The sequence below is a fragment of the Mesoplodon bidens genome (genome assembly GCF_964165515.1).
Source record: "Mesoplodon bidens genome assembly, chromosome: 1".
NCBI classification, from domain to species: domain Eukaryota; kingdom Metazoa; phylum Chordata; class Mammalia; order Artiodactyla; family Ziphiidae; genus Mesoplodon; species Mesoplodon bidens.
The window spans coordinates 113,537,823-113,560,888 of NC_138176.1; the positions used below are offsets into that span (position 1 = coordinate 113,537,823).

The 23,066-nt window shown below is 41.6% G+C and overlaps 1 protein-coding gene across 5 annotated transcripts in view; it reads right to left on the minus strand.

Moving 5' to 3' along the window:
- Window positions 1–11,084: 11,084 nt before the first annotated feature.
- LYST (lysosomal trafficking regulator) overlaps window positions 11,085–23,066 on the minus strand; it is a 196,876-nt gene continuing 184,894 nt past the window's right edge. For all 5 annotated transcript variants that reach the window (XM_081229568.1, XM_081229571.1, XM_081229570.1 and 2 more), the window contains 5 exons: window positions 20,439–20,578; window positions 19,849–19,946; window positions 14,538–14,694; window positions 14,055–14,126; window positions 11,085–13,114 (listed from right to left, as the gene is read on the minus strand). In XM_081229568.1, the coding sequence (XP_081085694.1) occupies window positions 12,976–13,114; window positions 14,055–14,126; window positions 14,538–14,694; window positions 19,849–19,946; window positions 20,439–20,578 (606 nt within the window). In that variant the 3' untranslated portion in view covers window positions 11,085–12,975. The remainder of the gene's footprint in view (window positions 13,115–14,054; window positions 14,127–14,537; window positions 14,695–19,848; window positions 19,947–20,438; window positions 20,579–23,066) is intronic.

The window sequence follows — 23,066 nt, forward strand, 5'->3', positions numbered from 1 at the left end:
ATTGAGCATATTTATAATAGCTATTTTATTATGCTTCTCAGTGAATTCCATTCTTTCTTTTCTTGGTCTCTTTCTTTGAGATAAGTTTTCTACTGTTTTGGGCCACATTTTCTTATTTCTTCCTATATCTAGTAATTTTTAAATTAGATGCTAGACATTGCAAATATATGTTGTTGTGTGCCTAGATTTTGTTGACTTAAAGAGTAGGGACTTTGTCCTGGCAGGCAGTTAAGTTCCTTATGGATCAGTTTGATCATTTGGATACTTATTTTAAAGGACTTTAGCCTTTATTCTAGGACTAGTTTAGCCTTCCTACTATGGTATGACTCTTCTGAGGTCTCAACTGGGTGCCTGTATGTTCAATGAACTCTTCCTCTCTGATTGGTTGGAACTCAAATGTATCCCACCCCCACCCCCCCGGGAGTTCTGGGAATTGTTCAGCTTACAGCTCCTTGGACATTCTTTCCTCAGACCTAGGGCATTTTATCTTCTGTACAAATGACAGCATTCAGCCAGAGCCTCCAGGGCCTCCACAACCAGGAACCTAGTTCTCTTTGTCTGGGCAGCAACCTTCTGATGGAACTCTGTGCCACAAATTCCAGTTTCTCAGCCTCCCCAAACTCTAATCTCTGATCCTCATCTCAGGATGTATTCTTGTGTATTCTTCTTAGAATCCCCTTTTGCACCTTGGTTTGTAAGTGCCCCCAGGCAGAAAGCTGAGGCAATGACAGGATTCACTTAGGTTGCAGCCTTTTTCTCAGGGATTGCGGACCTGTGCTGCCTGTTTTTCACTGTTTGAAAATCCTTGTTTCACATAGTATCTATCTCCAGTTGGCAATTGTTTATCATGGAAGGGTGAGTCTGATCCCAGTTTCCCCAGAGTGGATAGGAGCAGGAGTTCTTGGCCCATCTTTCTGGTTTTATTTCCCCTCATCCCCTCACTTTTACCTTCTGTCCCTGACACACTGACTGCTTCTACTTCCTGCTTTCTTACACCCTTGAGTCTCGGCAACACTGGTTTCCTTCTACCCTGGCCCAAATCTAGTAAATTTCTGTTTTCTTCAAGATTCGGCTAAGTCAATAATATCTTTGGGAAACCTGACCTGTTTGCTTCCCCACTTTCCATTTTAGTCGGTCTGATCTATAAAACCTCTATTATAAAATGTACTAAATCGTATCAAAATAAAAAAACCCATACCTCTTTCCACTATACTATGAGTTCTTTAAGAGCCCATCTTATAAATATTTGTGTCTGGTATGTTGCAGAGGCTTAAGAAATGTTAAATGGGACCCCATGTTTAATGGGACATCAAGAAAAACCATGTGCTTATTAATCTGCTTAATTTTAAATATTTTTAAGGATTTGGCAAAGGCGGTTTGGTGTATGACTGGCCCCTCTTAGGAGGAAAATTACAAAAAGCCTTGCCGTTTGAACATTTTTCCTGGATAAAATGTTTTCAAGGATCAGTGATAGAGTGATAAATAAAGACTGCAAAATATTGTCTGATATGGAGTGATCTGTTGTACAAAGAAGACACAAGGATTACCAGATTGAAAGAGACTGATTGCTTCTGGCACAATTCATCTCTGAGTGATAACCAATTTTTTTGGTCTTAAACAGGGGTCTAAATGAGCCTTTTTTGGTGCCTCTGTAAGGAGCTATTGTGATCCCTGAATGGACATGTGTACACAACTCTGTCATTCTTATCCTATTTTTATATTTGTGTAATAATTATCCTGAGATAAACATGGATCTACTGAAACAGAGGACAAGAAAGAGGGTAAGAGACTCTTTGGGGCAAGTCAAATAAGTTCACTGCAAGGTAGGGAGTTTCTTAGCAAAGAAGAAACTTAGGAAAGTGTGTAAGTGAAGATAACCCAAGTGTGGGCTTCAGGTTCTGTAAAAAGACATTATCCAAAGATAAGGAAAGGTAACCTAGGACTTAGTTGTTTCTTTTGAGTTAGAACGTTTTCTTAAAAACAAGCAAAGAAACAAACAAATGAGACATACTGTATCTGTCCACCCACCCATCCACTTACCCATTCACCCACCACACCATTCCTCCATCCCTCCATCCATCCTTCTTTCCCAGTATATACCTAACCTACCCTATTCTAATGATGCTGTAAATTGCTCAAAACATTAAAAAATTCCTCTTTCAGAATTACCTGCAGAATCACACACTTTTTTTTATACCTTGTAATTGTACTTTGTTTTTGACTAAAACAGTTATCAAATATTTTATTTATCAGATTCAGTTCAGAATGACTTTTGGATGTTTTCAAAACTCATATATGTTCATAAGAGAAAGATTTCTCAACACTGAATATATTCAAAACAATCAATTGTAATAACTGAAAGATTTAAAATTCAGGAAAATGCAGTAGGAAAGAGACCACCAGTCTAACATAAAGCAGTGGGGAAGAGGATGGCTCACTAACTGAGCACTGGTATAAAGCACATGTATCTAACGCAGCTGAACTGAAGTTGCAATGATGCAAATGATGCCTGTACTGAGGACCAAAGAACGATGCTTGTGTATAAAGATGCACAGGCTAGAAAGGTGTGGAAGACACCTGTTCTTTCAGTCTCAACTACAGGCTGAGAGGCATCAGACCTCACAACTGTGTTCTCCAGACCACCATCAAATATAAAGCAGATGTGTAATTCTTATCTAACTAGGAGTACACAAGTTGATTTTACTTAGTTGTAATAAAACTGTATGTACAATATTATCTGTAGAAAGCACATAATGAAATTAGCTAAGTAACCATTTGTGTTTAGGTCATATCAACAAGTATGAAAATTACAGTTTAGTTTTTTCCTAAAATCTCAGAAAAGATGGTCTTTTATCTTAATGCTTGAAACAGAATTCTAATGATTTTTTTTTTTTTTTTTTTTTTTTTTTTTGCGGTATGCGGGCCTCTCACTGTTGTGGCCTCTCCCGTTGCGGAGTACAGGCTCCGGACGCGCAGGCTCAGTGGCCATGGCTCACGGGCCCAGCCGCTTCGCGGCATGTGGGATCTTCGCGGACCGGGGCACGAACCCGTGTCCCCTGCATCGGCAGGCGGGCTCTCAACCACTGCGCCACCAGGGAAGCCCAATTCTAATGATTTTTAAGGCTCTTTTAATAAATTAAGAGCTGAGAATGAACGAATGACTTATTGTGATCAGGCTTCAGAAAATTTGGTAAGACCAGTTTAATTTACTTTGGAAATCAGCCAAACTTTGCCACAAAACACGCTCTTCTAAACTCATCTCTCATTGACTTTGGTCATGAGAGAAAAAACAAGCTCAGCACTTGAGCAAGAATACTGCAGCCCAGACTCAAATGATATTCTAGTCACTTTGGCCTCAAAGGACACATTGTATTATTTAGTTTCTCTCAAATAGCTGAGTTGCAACCCAGCATCCCCAAAGTGGCAGGATGTATTTTTCTGTTCAGCTCATATAACACAATAAAATTAGTAGTACCTCCTTCCCAACTCAGTGTACAGTCAAGTGTGTATATTTTGTATTGACAAATGTAGCTGCTTTTTATTTTTATTTTTTTGCAGCTGCTTTTTAAATCGTGGAGTTTAAAATTGGACATAACCTGGGGGGAAAAGCTGATAAATACCGTGTGTGTTGCTACTTTTTGTGTGATACTCCAAAATACCAGTTTGTGCTGAACCTAAAACCTCTTTTGTTTCCCTTTGACCTCAATCTGGAATTGTTATTTCAAATGGCAATTCTTTGTTTTGTTTTATCCCCCATCTTCCCTCCCCATCCCAACTGCTCCTGCAAGGTTTTTTGTTTTTTTTTTTCCTCGGTACGCGGGCCTCTCACTGTTGTGACCTCTCCCGTTGCGGAGCACAGGCTCCGGATGTGCAGGCTCAGCAGCCATGGCTCAGGGGCCCAGCCGCTCTGCGGCATGTGGGATCTTCTCAGACTGGGACACGAACCCGTGTCCCCTGCATTGGCAGGCGAACTCTCAACCACTGCACCACCAGGGAAGCCTGCTCCTGCAAGGTTTTAAGCCTGTTAACATTTTGAAATGCTTTGGCTTCATAGTATATAGAGTGTTACCCTGAGGAATATATTGAAAAATAACAGAGCTGACCAAGGATTGGACAGGTTGGAAATAAATGGGGATATTTTGCCCCCAATTTGGGACAAACTGGAAATAGTTGAAGGCAAAGTAAGGGTAACATGGATAATTCAAAACCTCCAGTAGTTTCAATCTCCAAATGTTAAGCTATTGAATTTCTTTCCTCCCTACTGACTTTTCTAAATATTGCCTTGTAACCCTTCCTTAACTTTTGGCAATTTTATTATAATGTATCTTGGTGTGGGTTCCTTTGGGTTCATTTTATTTGGAACTCTCTGGGCCTTCTGGATCTGGACTTCTGTTTTCTTCCCCAGGTCACAGAAGTTTTCAGCCATTATTTCTCCAAATAAGTCTTTTACCCACCGGTGTCTCTCTTCTCCTTCTGGGATCCCTATGATGTAAATATTGGTCTGCTTAATGCTTTCCCACAAGTCCCTTGAGCTCTCTTTACTCTTTTTCATTCTTTTTTTTCTTTTAGCGGCTCTGATTAGATGAGTTCCACTGCCCTTCCTGTCTTTGATTCACTGATCCTTTCTTGTACTTCATCTAGTCTGTTGTTGAACCCCTTTATTATAGTTTTCAGTTCAGTTATTATATTCTTCATCTCTGTGATTACTGTTTCATACTTTCTGATATTTTCTTTCTCTTTTTTTGTTGAAATTCTCACTTGTTCATGCGTTGCTCTTGTGTCAACAACAACAAAAAATCAATAGTCAATCTAAGAAAGAAATGGAAAATTTTTTGCAAGCCAAACTGCAGATCGTAATCTGGGAGACAGTCTCTCAGAGAGCTCTGAGAACTGTTCCAAAAGTGGTGGAGGGTCGGGGAGCTTCAGTACATATGTGATTTTGGTGAAGGGTGCATGAAACCAAGCACACGCCTCAGTAGAAGCTTGCTGCTAGCCATGAGGAACAGACATCTTAGTTAATGGTTTTAGTACTTTTCTAAGTACGGAAAGATACAAGAATCCAGGTTCATACAAAATTTCTCCCGAAAATATCTATCATAGGGCCAGTTCTGTCAGTTTTCCCAGAGCACAGAGTGCCTCATCCTGATCTTCACCCTGAACTCCTTTCAAGGTGTATTGTAGGTCAATGACTGCAGTGGCTAATGGCTTGATTCTCATAGAAATTGATGGTAAACAATATTCTTTATTTTACAGTCCCTTCCCTTTTTTTTTTTTTTTTTTTTTGAGGTACGCAGGCCTCTCACTGTTGTGGCCTCTCCTGTTGTGGAGCACAGACTCCGGACGCGCAGGCTCAGCGGCCATGGCTCACAGGCCGAGCCGCTCCGGGGCACAAACCCGTGTCCCCTGCATCGGCAGGCGGACTCCCAACCACTGCACCACCAGGGAAGCCCGTCCCTTCCCTTTTGGTCTTAATTTTGGCCAAGGTTTGGGAGGCATTTCATGACCAGTGTGTTCCATGGTGCTTGGGATGCTCATTCCCAGGTCAGGCAAGGATTTTGTTGATAGGCCACTTCCTGTGCTATTACTGGACTAGGCTCTGTTAACAGTAGCCAGAAGCCTCTGGACCAGCTGTCTCACTATTCTGTTATGGGCCAGGAAATCATTCCTTCTTGTTGCTTCTTCCCATATCTAGAGTACACTGTTACAATCATTGCTCTTATAGAAGTATACATCTGGTCAATTGTTGCAAGTTGCTTAATCATCATTAATTTTATCTGAGGCTCAGTCACACATTTGGTAATGCAAGAAACAATAAGCATGTAAACTAGGCAGAATACAAGTAATATAGCTAGTGATATTAATGAGATCATAAGTAAATAATTAAGCTAAGAACTTCCATTAGGTGCAGCCCAGTATCTCTCCACATCATCTGACCAGTCTGTCTGCACCAATCACTATCTTTAAGGGAAATGATAAATTATACATAAAGTTCACCAAAGATGTCTGCACATAAAAGGTGAGTGGTGGGTCACTGTGACCGCTTACAGGATTGAGAAACGAACAGTTATCTTCTAAGGAGTTACGTGGCTGGTGCCAGAAGGAGGTCATGGGGGAGGCCTGGGTAACACATAATGCAGATGCACAATGCACTCTGGGGGTGGGGGGCGGGGAGGAAGCCCAAACGGGCAGAGAAATCGTTTTATGTTTAAATTTTTCTTGTCTTGCCTTAAAATGTGAATTTTTATTTCATCAGTGCATTGTTCTCCTGCCCTTGGTGTCTTTATGGCTATTTTCAGGTGAGACACTTACCTCTGTTTCATCAAGGTATTTTGCTGAGGTTTTATCTTGTTCTTTTGTTTGGAGCGTCTTCCTGTTTCTTCATTTTCCTGGACTCCCTGTGCTGGTTTCTGTGCATCAGATAAAACAGCCACTTCTCCCAGTCCTGAAGGAGCAGATGTGTAGGAGATAAACCTTGTCCAACCCTGCCCTAGCTCCTGGTGGTGTTTGCATGCCTGTGTGCAAAACCAGTTTTATCTTGTCAAATGAGGCTCGTCGGAGGAATTTTCAGGGCAAGATTTCCTTTTGTCTTCCTTTCCTGACACCCCTTTGATGTCTTGGAGAGGGAGCCCCTTCAGGTTGTCCGCACTGAGAATGTGGCTCTGGTATCTACCAAAAACTCACTTGGCTCTCCCCTGACTTCTAGGGTAACTGGGGCTTCTTGGGGGAGATGGGGGTGGTGTTTTGAGGGGCCAGTTGGGGAGCCCCCAGGCTGCTTCTTCAGTTAGCAGGAGCTGAAAGGAAGGGGGTTTAGCTCAGGCCTTCCCCCTCTGTGGTTGGTCGGGGCCTTCCCACTTTCTTGCAGTAAGTGCACTGACTAGGTCCCAGCTTTGCTGGTGGCCTGTGTGTCCCAAGTCCCATGTTGGGGGCAGGGGCGCTCACCTGTGGGGTCTTCTTATTCTCTCCTCCCGGGTACCTGGGGGTGGTCTGCAGCGCTACTGCAAGCAAGGTGCCTTGTTTCTTCATCTTCTTTTTCTTCTTCTGCCACATCTTAGTTACTGAAAACCAGCTGGTAGGTGGGGGTGATAGGTCCCTACAGCAGTCTTTTGAAGTTTGCAGTGAGTATTTGGAGCACTAGGGGCAAAGGAAAATCTAAGGGGTCTTCAGGGGATCCTTTCAAAACAGGGAGCGAGGTCTTCCCCCCTGAGTTAAATTGCTGAGCAGCCTTAAGTCTGCATTTCTTCTGCAGCCTCTGCTCTGGTAAAGGGCCAGAAAGCACTGTACATAGGGAGTCTTACCTCATTTCTCTTTTCTCACGGAGTAAGTCCAGTTGGAGCATGGTGCTAGGATTTAATGAGCCATTCTCTGGCCATTTTCCCTGGTCACCTACTTGTTATTGCGGCCAGACGGTATTACAAAAGAAAATAAGTGGATATTTTTGTCATTTGCAGTAGAGCCATAGAGTTCCTGATGACTCAGAATGCACCCTAATGGGCTGTCCGAGGGGACTGATGTCTGGTTGCCCACATCCTTGGATCTCAGTTGAGAATTTGCCTTCACCTACCAAGAGGTCTATAATAAATGTTGGTGGAGACACAGATTCGGCTGTTCTCAGCCCACTGAAAATTTCCTTCTCTAGAGAGTTGGTAAATAAGTTCTTCCAAACGATAATTTAAAAGTGCACACTCAGGTTGTTCAGGTACACCAAACTGATGCCCCTCTACAAATAATTTAGGTTACCAGGACCCTCTAACAAAAGTCATAACCAGGGCCTCTTTGGGTTGTCAAAGCCAGGACCCCCTAATGAGGGTCAAAACCAGGAAGAGGGACACAGATTATTTCACTGATGCCTTTAGTGACCAGGGTCCCGATCAGTCTCCAGGACTCAGGCAGACAGGGGTGAAGTTATTATTTCCCATTTTGTTGAAAATGCAAGTACTGATACACAGAAATACAAACAACAAACACAGTCGCACAGACAAAAGATCAGACTACGGAATTGTAGCCTAACAATTCCACCCCCCCTCCCAGATGCAGACCTCAAGACCAGATTGGCCCTGCTCCCAAAAGAGAACAGCCCAGATTGGCTCATTTCTCGAAAGGGCATAAGCCTAGATGAAGGAGGGTAATTTCCAGCCTGCACGAGCCAGAGCGACTTACCCCCAAATGAAACAGAAGGCTGATGGTAGGTCAAAATGCATCTGGCTCAGAGTTCCCTGGAGCAGAATGAGCCCCAGTAGCTCCTGGGGACCCAGGGAAGGGGCTGCCCCCAGTCAAGGTCGACCTGCCACGGGCACAGGCTCCTGGCTGGCTTGTCAGAAATTGCTGCTAAACCCAAGGTCGTGTGCCCTGTGCACAAGGAGACCAAACCAAAATGTCAGAGTTTCGAGCAGAGAAAGGTTTATTGCAGGGCCAAGCAAAGAGAAGGGGAACTTGTGCTCAGAAGACCCAAACTCCCCGATGGCTTTCAGGCCAGGGTTTTTAAAGACAGTGTTAGGGGAGAGGGCCGTAGGCCGCGTGAGCAGCTCGTGGACCTTCTTTGGATTGGCTGGTGGTGAAGTAATAGGGTGATGTTTCCGGAATCTCAACCTTCCAGTTCCAACTAGTCTGGAGTCTACGGGTTGGGGGCCGTAGTTTCTGTAGAACAGCTCAAAGGTCTGCATCAAATTGTTGTGCATTTCCCTTCAGAAGGAACTAGGCTTCCCGCGAGTCTATTGCTCTGAGCAGTAGTAACTGCTTGAGTTTGCTCTTTGGAAGTCAGCGAAGGCCTAGGAGACTAAAGGCTCTTTTCTGAAGGCTGATTGGAAGCTGGACCCTCAGGCAGTAGCTTTTAAAGTACACAAACAGACCTCTCTTTAGGGAAGACCGGAGGATGGGCGTTTCTGTCTGCTCCCTCTGCACTGAGCCCTGGGGTGTTAAGTTGTTTCCTTGCTACCATCCCATTGAACCCGTGAACACAAGCCCTGCTGGCCACTAGAGCCAGGCTTTCAAGGGATATGGCCTCTGGGTGGCAATGCTAGAGATGCCACAGGCTTCTTTCTTGGAGACACTGGAGACCTGGCGGGGCAGAGGGAGAGCACGAATGTGACACCCACTGGCTCCCATCTCTGGAGAGGGCTGCCGTTGGCCCCAGGATGTGTGTTTAATTAGCAGCACCCCGGCACCCCCCCACTGCAGCTATCAAGATAAGCTCACAGCCTCTTTCACGGAAAGACCGGGGAGTTTGCTGCCTCTGGGCTCTGGCCTGGGTGGTAGCTGGTTAAGAACTGTTTTCCCCTTGTTACAGTTCTGTAGGACGCGGGAATGTAAGTCTGGTTGGCCACCAGAGCCAGGTGGTCAGGGGGCACCCCCCGGCAGGCAGCACCAAATCCGGAGCCCCAGACATGCACACTCCCCCTTCTGGGAGATCCTGGCAACCCCAGGAAAGGAGAGGGTGCACACAAAGATGGTGCCTGCTGCCTTGGCTGTCCTTGGGGTGTATTTCAGTGGCCTCCAGAAATGTGTTAAATGCCTGCCCCTCAGGCTGAAGCTTTCAAGACAGGCAACAGGCCTCTTACACTGAAAGACTGGGCACAGTTCAGTCCCGGCCTCGGTGCTGGGCCCTGGGGTGTTAGCCTGGTGAGTCCTGGAGAGCCCTTGAAGGTCTGCTCTTCAGATGCTATAGCCTCGTGGGTCTCAGGGACGCAGCCGCACTGGCTTTCCAAGCTAGATGGTTTTGGGGGGTTCATCTCTCAGGTGTAGGTCTTAAAAGTTGGGGTGCCCGATGTGGAGGTCAAAGCGTCACTCCTCAGGGAGAAGCTGGAAGCCGTCAGCCCCCCAGCCCACCCCTGACTGTGGGTCGCTGTGCCAGGAGTGGGGTTTAAGGTGAGAGCACGTCTCGGCCTCTCCTACCCGTTTTGATGTGGGTTTTGTTCATCAGATTCTAAGAGTCACTTTGCTAGTTCTTGGATTTCTTTCAGAGGAAATTGTTCTGTGTGTAGCTGTAGATTCAGGGTGTCCGCGGGATGCGGGTGAGCTCAGGGTCCTCCTGTGTCACCATCTTGAACCGGAACCCCTTGTAGCTCTTCCGTCTTTGATTCAAAACATTAACAGGTCATCCAAAATAGTGAGAAGCAGATCACCAGGAATGAGCTCTGAAGGGCTGGAAAGAATTCCCCACTCCTCCCCTCCCCTCCCCTCCCCCATCACCTAGCACTGGGCTTGCACGTAATTGGCAATCAGTGAACGTTGCTGAAAGGAGGAGTCAAGCTGAGATGTGCAGGTAAAGTGGGGACATTCAGGTTGGCAGGCTTACACTGATAGATGCTGCTCCTGAGTTCTTCTGGGAACAGACACCTAGAAGCAGATGTGCCCTCGTCTTGAGAATCCTTCAAACACTGCAGATGCAAAGCAGAAAAAAAGAGTAATTCTGAGTTCCTGGAGTGCTGGTGGTTGAATTCACCCACCTTTTGCAAGGCCCACCAGAGGAGCTGAGGTGTTTCCCTCACTGAGCCTCTGTTCACTAACGTTCCTGCCTCAGGTCTTTGCATGTGTACTGCCTGGAATACATGTGCTCCCATCTGCACCTGTCAAATTTCTCTTCATCCATTAGACAGCGGCAACAATTTGACTTTCCTGGATCCTCTTGATTTAGACTGAATTCTTTAGTTGTATTCTCTCAGAGGACCCTCCACTCTTCCTTCACAGCACTTACCACGTTTTGTAACTACGCACGCTGTGTTACGGACAGCATGTTGCCCTGGCAGTGCAGGGAACAAATTGGACCTCAGTGCTTAGTGTGGCACTTAGTACAAGTAGGGGCTCAGTGCAGGATCTGCTATTGGGGGTGGGGAGGGGGGAGGGACATAGTCTTTTCTTTTTAAAAATGAGTGGTTTGACCTTAGGACTTCTGTCTAAACTCCATTTAAAGGCAGTAAAGATTGAAATATACAAGTTCTCACAAAGACCACAATTAAGAAATGAAAGTTATCCTTTTCTAGTGACATAAATTTATAGGGGAGCTAAAGAGAGAAACTATATGGGTTACCAAAAACAGCCACCAATTTGAGATCTGGTCATAATATTTAAACTGCAATGAGAATAGGTCCTCAAGTCTATTTTTATGAAATTTATCCCCACTGTGAAGTGGCAGTGTGTACAAAGGTAACAGAGCTTGTGATAGTTTACAGAAATATTTGCTACAACATGCATATTATGAAGTGCTTCAAACATATACATATTAAGTTTCATGCTGAATAAATAATCCCCCCAATTTCATTTTTATTTTTACATAAAAATATAATATTGCACTCTTAACAAGACCAGTCATTTTGCATATTTTCTCTTTAGATAAATGATGAAATTCAGCCTTAAAAAAAAAAAAGACTGAGTAGCAACCTTATTCTAATAAGGGACTAATGTAAAGTTCTCAGTAGAAAAATGAAAGTTAGACAATAGCTGCGATTTTTTTTTTTTTAAACAAAGCAAATCACTTCAACGTGAATAGGAATAGTCTCATCTCTGCACCTATTTGGACCTCAGAATTAATAGGTGGTCTGTGCAAGCCATGATCTCAGTGCAGCCATGAAGTGCTCTTACCTATGTATGCAACTGAAGGTTACAAGCATACGTAGCCACTTGCTTCCTCTTGTATTTATCTTGACAGCAGAGACTTTGCAATTGTATTTTATACAGTTTTTAAGCAGAATGTTTTAGAAAGTCTAGAAGTTACAAAAGTAGTTCTGTAAACACCATATGAATTAAATTTCCATAACAAACACGCAAGTAGTTCTTAGGCAGGAATACATCTTTTTATCTCATGGTAACATTACTGAGCTTATTTTACAGTGTTTTCAAAGCCAATAAAGCAGCACCCCAAGTAAAAATAGAGCCATAATATCATGACAGACTATTCCAGGATTTTTAGGAACTCTGTCTTTATCATGTGTAAGTTTGCTGTGGAGTACACAGATTTTTCTGTTGTTCCTAGAATTCTCAAGTGGTATAGGTTAGTAGAAACAGTGGAAACTGCTTCCTAAAAGAATTATTCTGCCTCCTGTTTAAAACGAAGTAAGCTGTGTCCTTTGGAGAAGAAAACTCCTCCTGCATATTAGATTAAACGCCTTAACTGGACTGCATTATTAATATTTGTGCAAACTTTTTCTGAAATGGAGGCTTTCTATTGCAAATTGTTAAGTATTCAATGCTCTGTAAATGGCAGATATTAAAAGAATTATTATTGTGTTTAAATCTTAGTGACTCAACTAAGGATATTCCATATCTAGTGTTATGGATTTTAAGTAGGATTTTTATGAAGAAACAGAATGTGTCTGAAAATCAAAGATACTTGTGTTGTTGTTTGTGACTGTCAAAAAATTCTGGTTCTATTTTGAGCTAAGAAGGCAACAGGCAAAAACTGCCTAACACTGAGATTCACATATTCAGATATTCCAAAAAATCTTTGGTGCAGAAGCACCTACTGAATTACATACTTCTCAAAGAAAGCAATGATCAAGTCCTGAATTCTTTATCCTTATCTTTCCTTTTTTGGGGGGAGTGGGGTGGGTGTATTATCTTGGCAGAAAACTTAAAATATAATCTTTAGAACATTTTATACAAACAGCTAACCAATTTAAATTCTACTGGCTTTTTTGGAATAATAGAAAATAGAAAGTAATAGAAAACAGAAATAGATGCTCATCTTTTCTTCAGAATCCTCTATGGAAAAAAACCTTTAAGAATATGATTTTAATTTACTGTGCCAGACTTAAACCTTGTTGGTTAGTGCATACTGACATACCCTCCAGGTTATCACTAAACAAAACTTTCCTCTCAGGACCTTGTGAGGCTGCAGAATTTTGTGCAGATGAACAGACTTTATCATTACTTGGATGGTTTGTTTGGTCATCCAGTTCTTCGGGTTTGACCTCCTGTAACTGGCGAGGTCAGCAAATCGAGCTTGGAGTTGAAGTGCCTTGCAGAATGCGAGGTTCTCCTCACTCATCCCGCCGCATAGCTGCTGAGGAAGGAATAGAACATTGGCTGTTTCAGGCGCTGCTGGTCCTTCCGACACCAGGCGATCACGGTCCCATCACTGTTGGCTGTGTACAAATGGTGGCCATCGCAGGAAAATGTAAGGCTGTGGAAAAAAAATCCCATTTGTATATTGTGTCTCTGAAAAGTGTATCAGCATATTGGTGATCACATGAAAATCAGTGTAAGGGGGTTAAGATATCTTTACTGGAGCACAGAGACAAACAAAATGATGGCCTACAACGCATTGGTATTGACTGTAATTCTAATATAGTTTACTTGCTCTGCTGGCATGTTTGTGAAGCTCCTTCTAACCAAGTGATACAGACTAAAACCAGGACCAAAAGGATCGGTACGTTCTGTTCCTTCTTTGCATACTTTCTTTTCCCTTCTTGTTTAGCCTGATTACTTAAACTACAAATACTTGGGTATAGGAAACTTCGAAAAATACAGCAGTACTACACTTTCTCTCTATAGAAATGAATGGTGATTATTTTATGGAGGTATTTTATTTCCCTGAAAGGGGAAAGGATAAAAAATGTAACATTAATACATAATTAATTTAGGTTCATTAAACTTTACATTTAGTGGATTAAAAATAAGTTTATATTAATAAAGTAGAATTTGAATCACTTCCTTCCAATTGAGTTTTTAAAGTCAAATTTGTTAACAGAGCAAAGGGTAACTGGTTGTTTAGCAGTCCTGTCAAGCACACTCCTGTAGCCATCAATCACCATTATGGGATTTTCCATAAGGAAAGGGAAAAAATCCATTACTTCTGCAGTTCAAGAGGACTTCCCTGGCGCGAGCCCAGCATGCCTGCCTGTGGGACTGTGAGCTCCTGACCCAGATTTTGAACTCCAAGAAGACAAGCATTTTGCCTCCTCTTGCCACCGGGCCCCGGACATCCTGGGCTTCGATAAATGGCCGGCTGTTTATAATGACTTTCATTACGCACTTCTTTACCTCTGTGTGCTTTACTGTCTCTCCAACAAAACAGTCACAGAGTATGTTATGAAGAAAAGAAGAGGTGAGGGAGGTTTTACCTTACAATAGGCTTATTTGATTTAGGAAATGTAATTTCCCGCACAGGCTTTAGGTCCCAAGTACTCCATAGCCTAGAGGAAGAAAAAAGTCATCATCTAATTATGCAAACTAAAGTTTGCTTCCCTAAAAATGGAACCTATGTGTTTACTTGTTAAAAATCATCTGGAAGGAAACACAATAAACGATTAACAGTAGTTACTTCTGGGCAGTTTGCCCAGGTGGGTGGGGAGAAAGGAAACCTAACTGTATATTTTCAGATTGTTACTCTTTCATAGTTGACAAACAATATAAAATTTCAAAAATGTATTAAAGCTATCTTTACTATTTATAAATAAAACAAAGAACTGAAGAACCGATATCCGAAGGTGATTTTAAATCTCTAAATATTAAATATTATTATGTTTAGATAGTAAAAACCAATTTTTGAAACTGCTGTGCCCTTATAAACAAAAGTACACAAAGAAATAAAAAACTCCTCTTACCTTACAATTCCATTTTCTAATCCCCCAGCAATCACGTTGATAGATATTCCCTCAGGTTGGTTAGAGAAAGCCACGGAACAAATGATCTCTCTGCAGTGGACATGTCCAACGAGGTCCCCGTTCACTGTCCAGAGTCTGAGGTCACTGCCCCCGCCAGCTAAAATGCCACAGTCACCCGCAGGTCACCAGGCTGTGGGTGTCACAGAGCCCCCTACACTGGGCCCAAGAGGGGCATCCCTGAGGGCCTAGCTTGTTTGTTTTAGTGATGAAGTTTATAGGCAACTCACAACTGAAGACTGTATAAATGGAACTACTGCATTGTAAGTCACACAGAGTTGGCATATTTATCTAGAGATGATGACCAGTGAAAAAAAAGAAAATAAAAAATTAAGCTACAAGGTAGAGCAACAATGTAAATTAACCATGAATCTTTCTGTAGTCATGATATTTCAGCATACAAACTGCCAAATCTGAATTCGGAAGTACCTAGAAAGCTAAACAATCTCCAAAAAGAGAAGAAAATATTCTGTGAAACTATCTACAAGAAGTGACTTTCAGGACTTCTGAAGAAAAAAAAAATTACAGTAAAAGCTGAGTTAAAAACTAATTCTTTAAAAAGAAAAAGAAAGCTAATTCTTCAGAATGTCTAAGATTGACTCTTACAAATCAATGTCTTATTAAACAAATTTTTTTTCCTTTCAAAGACCATGAGTAACCAAACTTTTTGTAGTTTTCCAGGGGGTGGAGGAGGCACTAATTGCTTTAATATCTCCTATAAACTCGGGATGTGGTTTAGGGCCTCATGGTGATGTGTCCAGCCTTCTCTGGAGAAATATTCTCATACTGATAAGACAGAGGTTAAGAGGCATGATAAAGTTTGGACGACACAGTGTGTTACTACACTTAATTTTATCTCTCCATTAGAACTAACAGAAAAGCAGAGAATGTGTTTCTCTCATTATTAAGGAAATGAAAAGATTTTATAGCAAAGAAATAAATATTGGAAATACTTCTTTACCTAAAGGTATGTGAAAGACCTTCAAATGTCACCAACCAAAATGCCTAGTGTGTTGCAGTATCATTCACAATAGCCAAAAGGTAGGAACAACCTAAATGTTTATCAAGAGGTGAATGGATAAACAAAAATGTGGTATATCTATACGATGGAATATTGTCTAGCTACAAAAAGGAATGAAGTTCTGATACAGGCACCAACATGGATAAACCTTGAAAGTGGTACGCTAAGTGAAATAACCCAGACACAAAAGGACAAATACTGTATGATTCCACTTATATAAAATATCTAGAATAGGCAAATTCACAGAGAGAGAAAGTCGAATAGAGGTTACCAGGATCTGTTGGGGAGGGAGAAGTGTGGGAGTTATGGTTACAGAGTTTCTGTTCAGGTGATGAAAAGTGTTTAAAGTGGACAGTGGTGATGGCTGCACAACACTGGGAACGTAATAATGCCACTGAATTGTATTCTTTAAAATGGTTTAAATGGGGCCTCCCTGGTGGCGCAGTGGTTGAGAGTCCGCCTGCCGATGCAGGGGATACGGGTTCGTGCCCCGGTCTGGGAGGATCCCATATGCCGCGGAGCGGCTGGGCCCGTGAGCCATGGCCTCTGGGCCTGCGCGTCCGGAGCCTGTGCTCCGCAACGGGAGAGGCCACAACAGTGAGAGGCCCGCATACCGCAAAAAGAAAAAAAAAAAAAAAAAGGTTTAAATGGCAGCTTTTATGTTAAATATATTTTACCACACACATATACACACACACATACACACACAAAGATTAAAAAATGCCCAGTGGTCTACTTCCCATTGTAGAATATCGATTAGGAGAGATTATCCAAATAAAGCATCAAGATATAGGAGACTCTGGGGCTTCCCTGGTGGCTCAGTGGTTAAGAATCTGCCTGCCAATGCAGGGGACACGGGTTTGATCCCTGGTCCGGGGAGATCCCACATGCCACCGAGCAGCTAAGCCTGTGCGCCACAACTACTGAGCCTGCGTTCTAGAGCACGCGAGCCACAACTACTGATCCCGCGTGCCACAACTACTGAAGTCCACGCACCTAGAGCCCGTGTGCTGTGACAAGAAGCCACCGTAATGAGAAGCCCGCGCGCTGCAATGAAGAGTAGCTCCTGCTCGCTGCAAGTAGAGAAAGCCCGCGTGCAGCAACAAAGATCCAATGAGCCAAAAATAAATAAATTAAAAAAAGAAAAGATATAGGAGACTCAATATGCTAAAGAAATACAATTGTAGCTGATAAACTCATCTTTTACGTAAGTAGAGATTTCACTATTTCTTTTGAATTTAATATCTAATAAAGATTTTTAAAAATATATAAAGTAACCGGATGTGTACTAGTAAGGTCAGAAGGCTTACTGAAGTCACTGGATACATATCCATAAAAGATATTGATGTAGGAGTAGGTAATTGTAAGACACAGCTACTGCATGGCTTAGTTCTTCAAAATAAAACATCTAAATGTGGTCCTCAACTCTGAAGTATGGTATGGAACTTAACAGGCAAAGAATTACCCTAGCAGATTGCCCAGAAACTTGGTCTACCACAAAACCAAGTAACCACTCATCTGCCTAAGATTATAAATATATATTAAAAAAAAATCGAGGCCCTTACCCAATACCGGATTACTTTCATGTATAATTTAACATATCAACTAAAAGTCAGAAAGTTGGGCATTCCTGAAAAAATCTTTACTCTTCCTATACATCTTCATCAAAATTAAAAGAAATTGGAGAACTACCCCCTACTCTGAACCTTAGAATATTATATTAACTTCAGAGTACCACTGGCAACACAGGAAAAGGCTATGTACCCTAGTTGAAATGCATATATTTTGATATAGTGGCAGAATGATTTAAAAAAGTACAGAAACCATCTACTATAATATTTACATAGCTTAATAAATTTTACATCTTATCACTATAACAACCACATCCCATAATAAGCCCTGGGAAATTAGGATCAGGAGGAATGAGTTTGCCAGTGTATCTTCAGCCCCAATACAGAAATTTTTGAGATTATATATGTATATACATACACATACATATACACATTATATATTATATATACATATACATACACATACATATATATTTATTTCTCTTAAATTTTGAATTTAAAGTTACTTGGATGGTTCTCACTAAAGTGTCAAGACTTTTGGTAGGCTAAATCTGATAACTTTCTTCCCTTCCTGGACTGTAAGAATAGGAGAATGAAATATAGTCTGGATCACTTAACATAAATTTGTCCTCTCTTTTAAAAAATCATTATTTTTATTATGCTGTCTATATACCACTTGCTCTTTATGAGTCCTCTTCTATATGCATTGAGAGGCCTCAAACAAGTTCAGAAGGCCTTTTTGTTCAAAGTGGAAAGAAAGTTCTAGCCATTACTCTATTATACTGTGCACACTACCTAGGGGCACCTGAACACCCTACTAGTGAGCTGGTAATTGTAAGCAAAAGTAATTTGGTTCCTTGTTCCCATGTGACTAGCTAATATAATATCACAGATATAATAAATCACTACTGGCAGCAGGAAAGTAATTAACTTTACAAAATTCGGTTCCCTCGGGATCAGTCCTAACTTCCAAATGTTGCCAAAAGAAGAAAGCAGAGAACTCTATATAAATCATCATTATATGATTCCCCCAAATTCCCTCTTGATTTGACATACTAAAAGCCACTAATGTACAAATCAAGGAGGAACAATTAGCAAAGTCATCAATCATCTGCCCACACTTATATTACCAAAGTCAACTATTTAAGATCTTTCCCCTTAGTTATGCTGATTAGGAAATAAAAATGTTTTCATGACATTATTTTATGACTAGGGGTGAAGACTGGCAAATACTTCACACTGAAATCTTGAAGCATGACTGAAGATGTTACTTTTCTTGAATACAAACATGAATGAGTGTTTTGTAAAAACAAGAGTTTTATTGTGTACAAAAATAAATATTCGGACTTTGTCCCAGGTCCCTGGCATAGAGCTTACAGCACCTCCCACTTCCAGGGAAGGGAGAGGGGCAGGAGGTTGAGCTCAGTTCCTAATGGCCAATGATAAAATCTACTGCCTACAGAATGGAACCTTAGAAAAACTCCTGAATAACAGGGGGAGGAGAGTTTCCAAGCTGATGGGCACACTGACATGCCAGGAGGGTGGTGCAGTCTGACTCCACAGGGACAGACCCTGTGACCTCACCCTACCTACCTTTTCTTCTGGCTGTTCACTTCTATCCTTTGTAATGAACCACAGTAGTAAGTACAGTGTTTTACTGAGTTCTGTGAGTCATTCGAGAGAATTATCAAACCTGGTGGGGGGTCTTGGGACTCCCAAATTTGCTAACTTCAACTAGTTAGTGTCAGAATTGAATTGCAGTGTTGGACACTCAGTTGTTGTCATAGAATTGGAGAATTGTTTAGTGTCTGGAAAGACCACACATTTGGTGTCAGGAAAAAACAAACAATACGAAAAATGCAAGCAAAGGATAAAAGACCACCCACTGTAGATGTGTCGAAGATATCTGTACTGAGTGGACAAAAAGAAACAGTTTTTCAAAGGATCCTTTCAATTAATGGAAATGCAAACAGAAAATGTATGAGCTTTTCAACAGTTCTTTCCCTCTGGATGCATCAAGTTTTTTAATATGTATACATGAAAAAACAAAAACTAAAAGCCAGACCTTTGATTAGGAGATATATCTTTGTCATGTAAATTTTGGGCAAATTATACTTCCATTATTATTTTATACTACTCTCTCACAGGAACTACAAGACACATGCAGGAAGTTGATCATCTGCTGATGCTTTTCATTTAGTCAGGAGGGAGGTAGCAAAGTCAGTAGTTAAAAAGCAGAAGCAAAAAAGGATGGAAAAATAAAACCAAAGAAAATTCAGATAATTATGTTAACAGTAATTTGCTTAACTTACATGTGCTCAAATGCAATCTTACATATATCAGAAAAAAGTTAAATTATGATAATACTAACTTTTGCGTAAGTAGATGCCTAAATTGATGAACTCAATCTTCAACCTTACTGGTTCTTTTTTTGGCCTTGCTGTGTGGCATGCTGGATGTTAGTTCCCTGACTAGGGATCAAGCCCATGACCCCTGCATTGGGAGTGTGGAGTCTTAACACACATACATGCCATCACCTAAGTATACAGATCTGGCAGGGACCTGAGAGATGTAATGCAACAGTTTAACCTATGATGTAACCAGCTGGCTGAATGCACTGTGAGTGCAACCACCCTGTGCTTTGGTTTTGGGGCCAGCTCACCTGAGTCACACACGGTGGCAATGTCGCCTGTAGTCTCACTGGCAGAGACGGCTGTGACAGGGCTTTTGTGTCCCGCCAGACTTTGTACGTAGCACAACCTGAAAGACCAAAGATATGAATTTGCATGTGATCATTACATATAATTATATTCTCTTATTTGTATAATTCTTTTCCTCGGTGTATATGTACCTACTATTTATAAGGCATTCCTGACTATATTACTAACTGATTTTTTTTTTTTTCAGTATGCGGGCCTCTCACTGTTGTGGCCTCTCCCGTTGCGGAGCACAGGCTCCGGACGCGCAGGCTCAGCAGCCATGGCTCACAGGCCTAGCTGCTCCGCGGCATGTGGGATCTTCCCGGACCGGGGCATTAACCCGTGTCCCCTGCATCGGCAGGCAGACTCTCAACCACTGCGCCACCAGGGAAGCCCCTAACTGATTTTTTAATTCAGTAAGATTACAAAGGTAAAGTCCGTATTTCATGCTTAAAGCTATTATGATATAAAGATATTATTTTAGTGCATCTATTTCTCACAGTAAGAACTAAAACATTAAAAATAGCTATTTTAGAGTTGGAGATTTCTGTACCTGTTTAAATCCCATATGATGCAGGTTCCATCTCTGCTCACACTTATCATTATACTGTATGGTTTGCAGACAAATAAGCTGGTTATCTCTTCTGTGTGCCCATAGAGATGTATCTGAGACTCCATTTCTATCTCTGAAGGCTAAAATTAAAAAAATAAGTAAAGTATAAGACAAAAACCATGACGAAAGGTATCCTAGTGTCGTATCTCAAAAATAAAAACAACCCAAGTGATTCAAATATTCTTCTCAAACATCTCATTTTTCAATCTAGTTCAACTTTTTCTAAAGAGTAAAACTAATTAAACATTAAAAAATTTTTAATTGACCATAATTTCATCAACAAATAAGCTTTTCATTTTTGTCTATTCTTTTCCAGTCTTTAGCCAATTACATATGTATTTTATAGCTGTGATTATTGCCATACAAATAATTCCCTATTTTGTACTTTATACATTCTCCCATAAGCATTTTCCATTTTTGACAGTGTCTTCAAAATGATTTTTTTGCGTTACGCGGGCCTCTCACTGTTGTGGCCTCTCCCGTTGTGGAGCACAGGCTCCGGACGCGCAGGCTCAGCAGCCATGGCTCACGGGCCCAGCCGCTCCGCAGCATGTGGGATCTTCCCGGACTGGGGCACGAACCCGTGTCCCCTGCATTGGCAGGCGGACTCTCAACCACTGCGCCACCAGGGAAGCCCCAAAATGATTTTTAAGTGTTATAACATTCTATACAGTTAGTATACCATAATTTACTTGAGCATCCCTTTTTAAAATAATTAATTAATTAATTAATTAATTTATTTATTTATTTATTTTTGGCTGTGTTGGGTCTTTGTTGCCTCACGCAGGCTTTCTCTAGTTGCGGCGGGCGGGGGCTACTCTTCCTTGCGGTGTGCAGGCTTCTCATCGCGGTGGCTTCTCTTGTTGCAGAGCACGGGCTCTAGGTGCACGGGCTCCAGTAGTTGTGGCACATGGGCTCAGCAGTTGTGGCTCGTGGGCTATAGAGCACAGCCTCAGTAGTTGTGGCACACGGGCTTAGTTGCTCCGTGGCATGTGGGATCCTCCCGCACCAGGGCTCGAACCCATGTCCCCTTCCTTGGCAGGCAGATTCTTAACTATTGCACCACCTGGGAAGCCCCCTTGAGCATCCTTTATGATAGACATTTAAAATTGTTTCAAATTTTTTCAAAATTATAGATGTCATAATTAAATCCTTCATGTATATAAGTTTTGTTCCTCCTCTAAATCATTTCTTTAGAATTTCCAGGATCCTACTAGTGGATCAGTGAATATTAATAATTTTACAGTTCTTGAGTGTACTTTTCAAAGGCTTTGTACCAATTCATGATGCCACCAATGGTGATGTATTACTCATCAATAGTTGTGGACTGATTTTCTAAATCAAACGTTGAAAACTGATGCTCCAAGTTCCAAATGGCTCACAGATGCCAGATATCCACACAGGGTCTAAACTTTGTTTTCATTAGGGTAGCAGTTTATTGTCATAAAGTATTTCAATACAAAGAATATAGAAAAGTAGAAAGAAAGTATAATAAAAAGCTGTATACTGACCACTCAGTTAAACTAATCCTAATGTTGTATAAGATCAGCTTATTTTTTAAATAAAGAAAACATTAAACATTACATAGTCTGTGTACTGTTTTACATCCTATTTCCTCTCTCTTGTCAGAAGTTACTATTATCCTGAATTTTGTATTTGTTTCCCATGTATGTAGAGTTTATGTTCTACTATATGTTACTATAACAATTGTATTGTTTTTCATGTTGCTAAACTTTATATATATGGTATTAATTATTCTTTAGGTATCTGCTGCATCTTGCCTTTTTGATCACCACTGCTTTTGAAACATATCTGTGTTGAGTTGTTAGCTGCAGCTCATCTATTTTAAGTGCTTTATTTTTCACATAAAAATACCTATTTTATTTTTAAAGACTCAAATGACCAGGTGATACCAGGCTTACAGTTCCCCTTGGAAATACTGGCTTGAGCTGTGTGGCAGTGGCTTCTATTTAGCTAGGGCATGTGGCCTTCAACTGCACACAACCACAGCAACCAGATGGCTCTGAACAAGGGCACGAGTCCTGGTTCTGGGCCACTTCTGGTTCTCCTCCTTGACCTCCCCCGCAGGGCCAGGGGTCTGCAGGGCCACGGGTGTGCCAGCGCCCTTGCAGACCATTCTTCAGGGTCCCTGGGACCAAAGAATTCCTTGCCCCCAAAGGCCTGAGCTCCTTCCTTCTCTGCTTGAACTCTGCAGCATTTCAGTTTGTGACTCAATTTCCATTCTAAATCTTTGAAAATTTCCCGAGTTTTAAACGGCAATCAAGGTTGCTTTAACTTGAATTTCTCTAATTGTAACTAAGTTTAACTTTTTCACATATTCATTTTCTTATCTGTAAATTTGTGTGCTTGGTTTTGTGTATTTGTTACTACATTAAAAAGATTATTTGTAGGAATTCCTCTATTTGTGGAATAGAATGCAAGTACCTTCCTTGTTTCTTCTGCTGGATGACCTGGATCCCCATGTCAGGCTAGGGACGCCTTACCCAAAGTCAAGTCTTGAGGATCCTGGACAACCCAGGGAATTCCAATCCAGGCTGTAATTCCAGG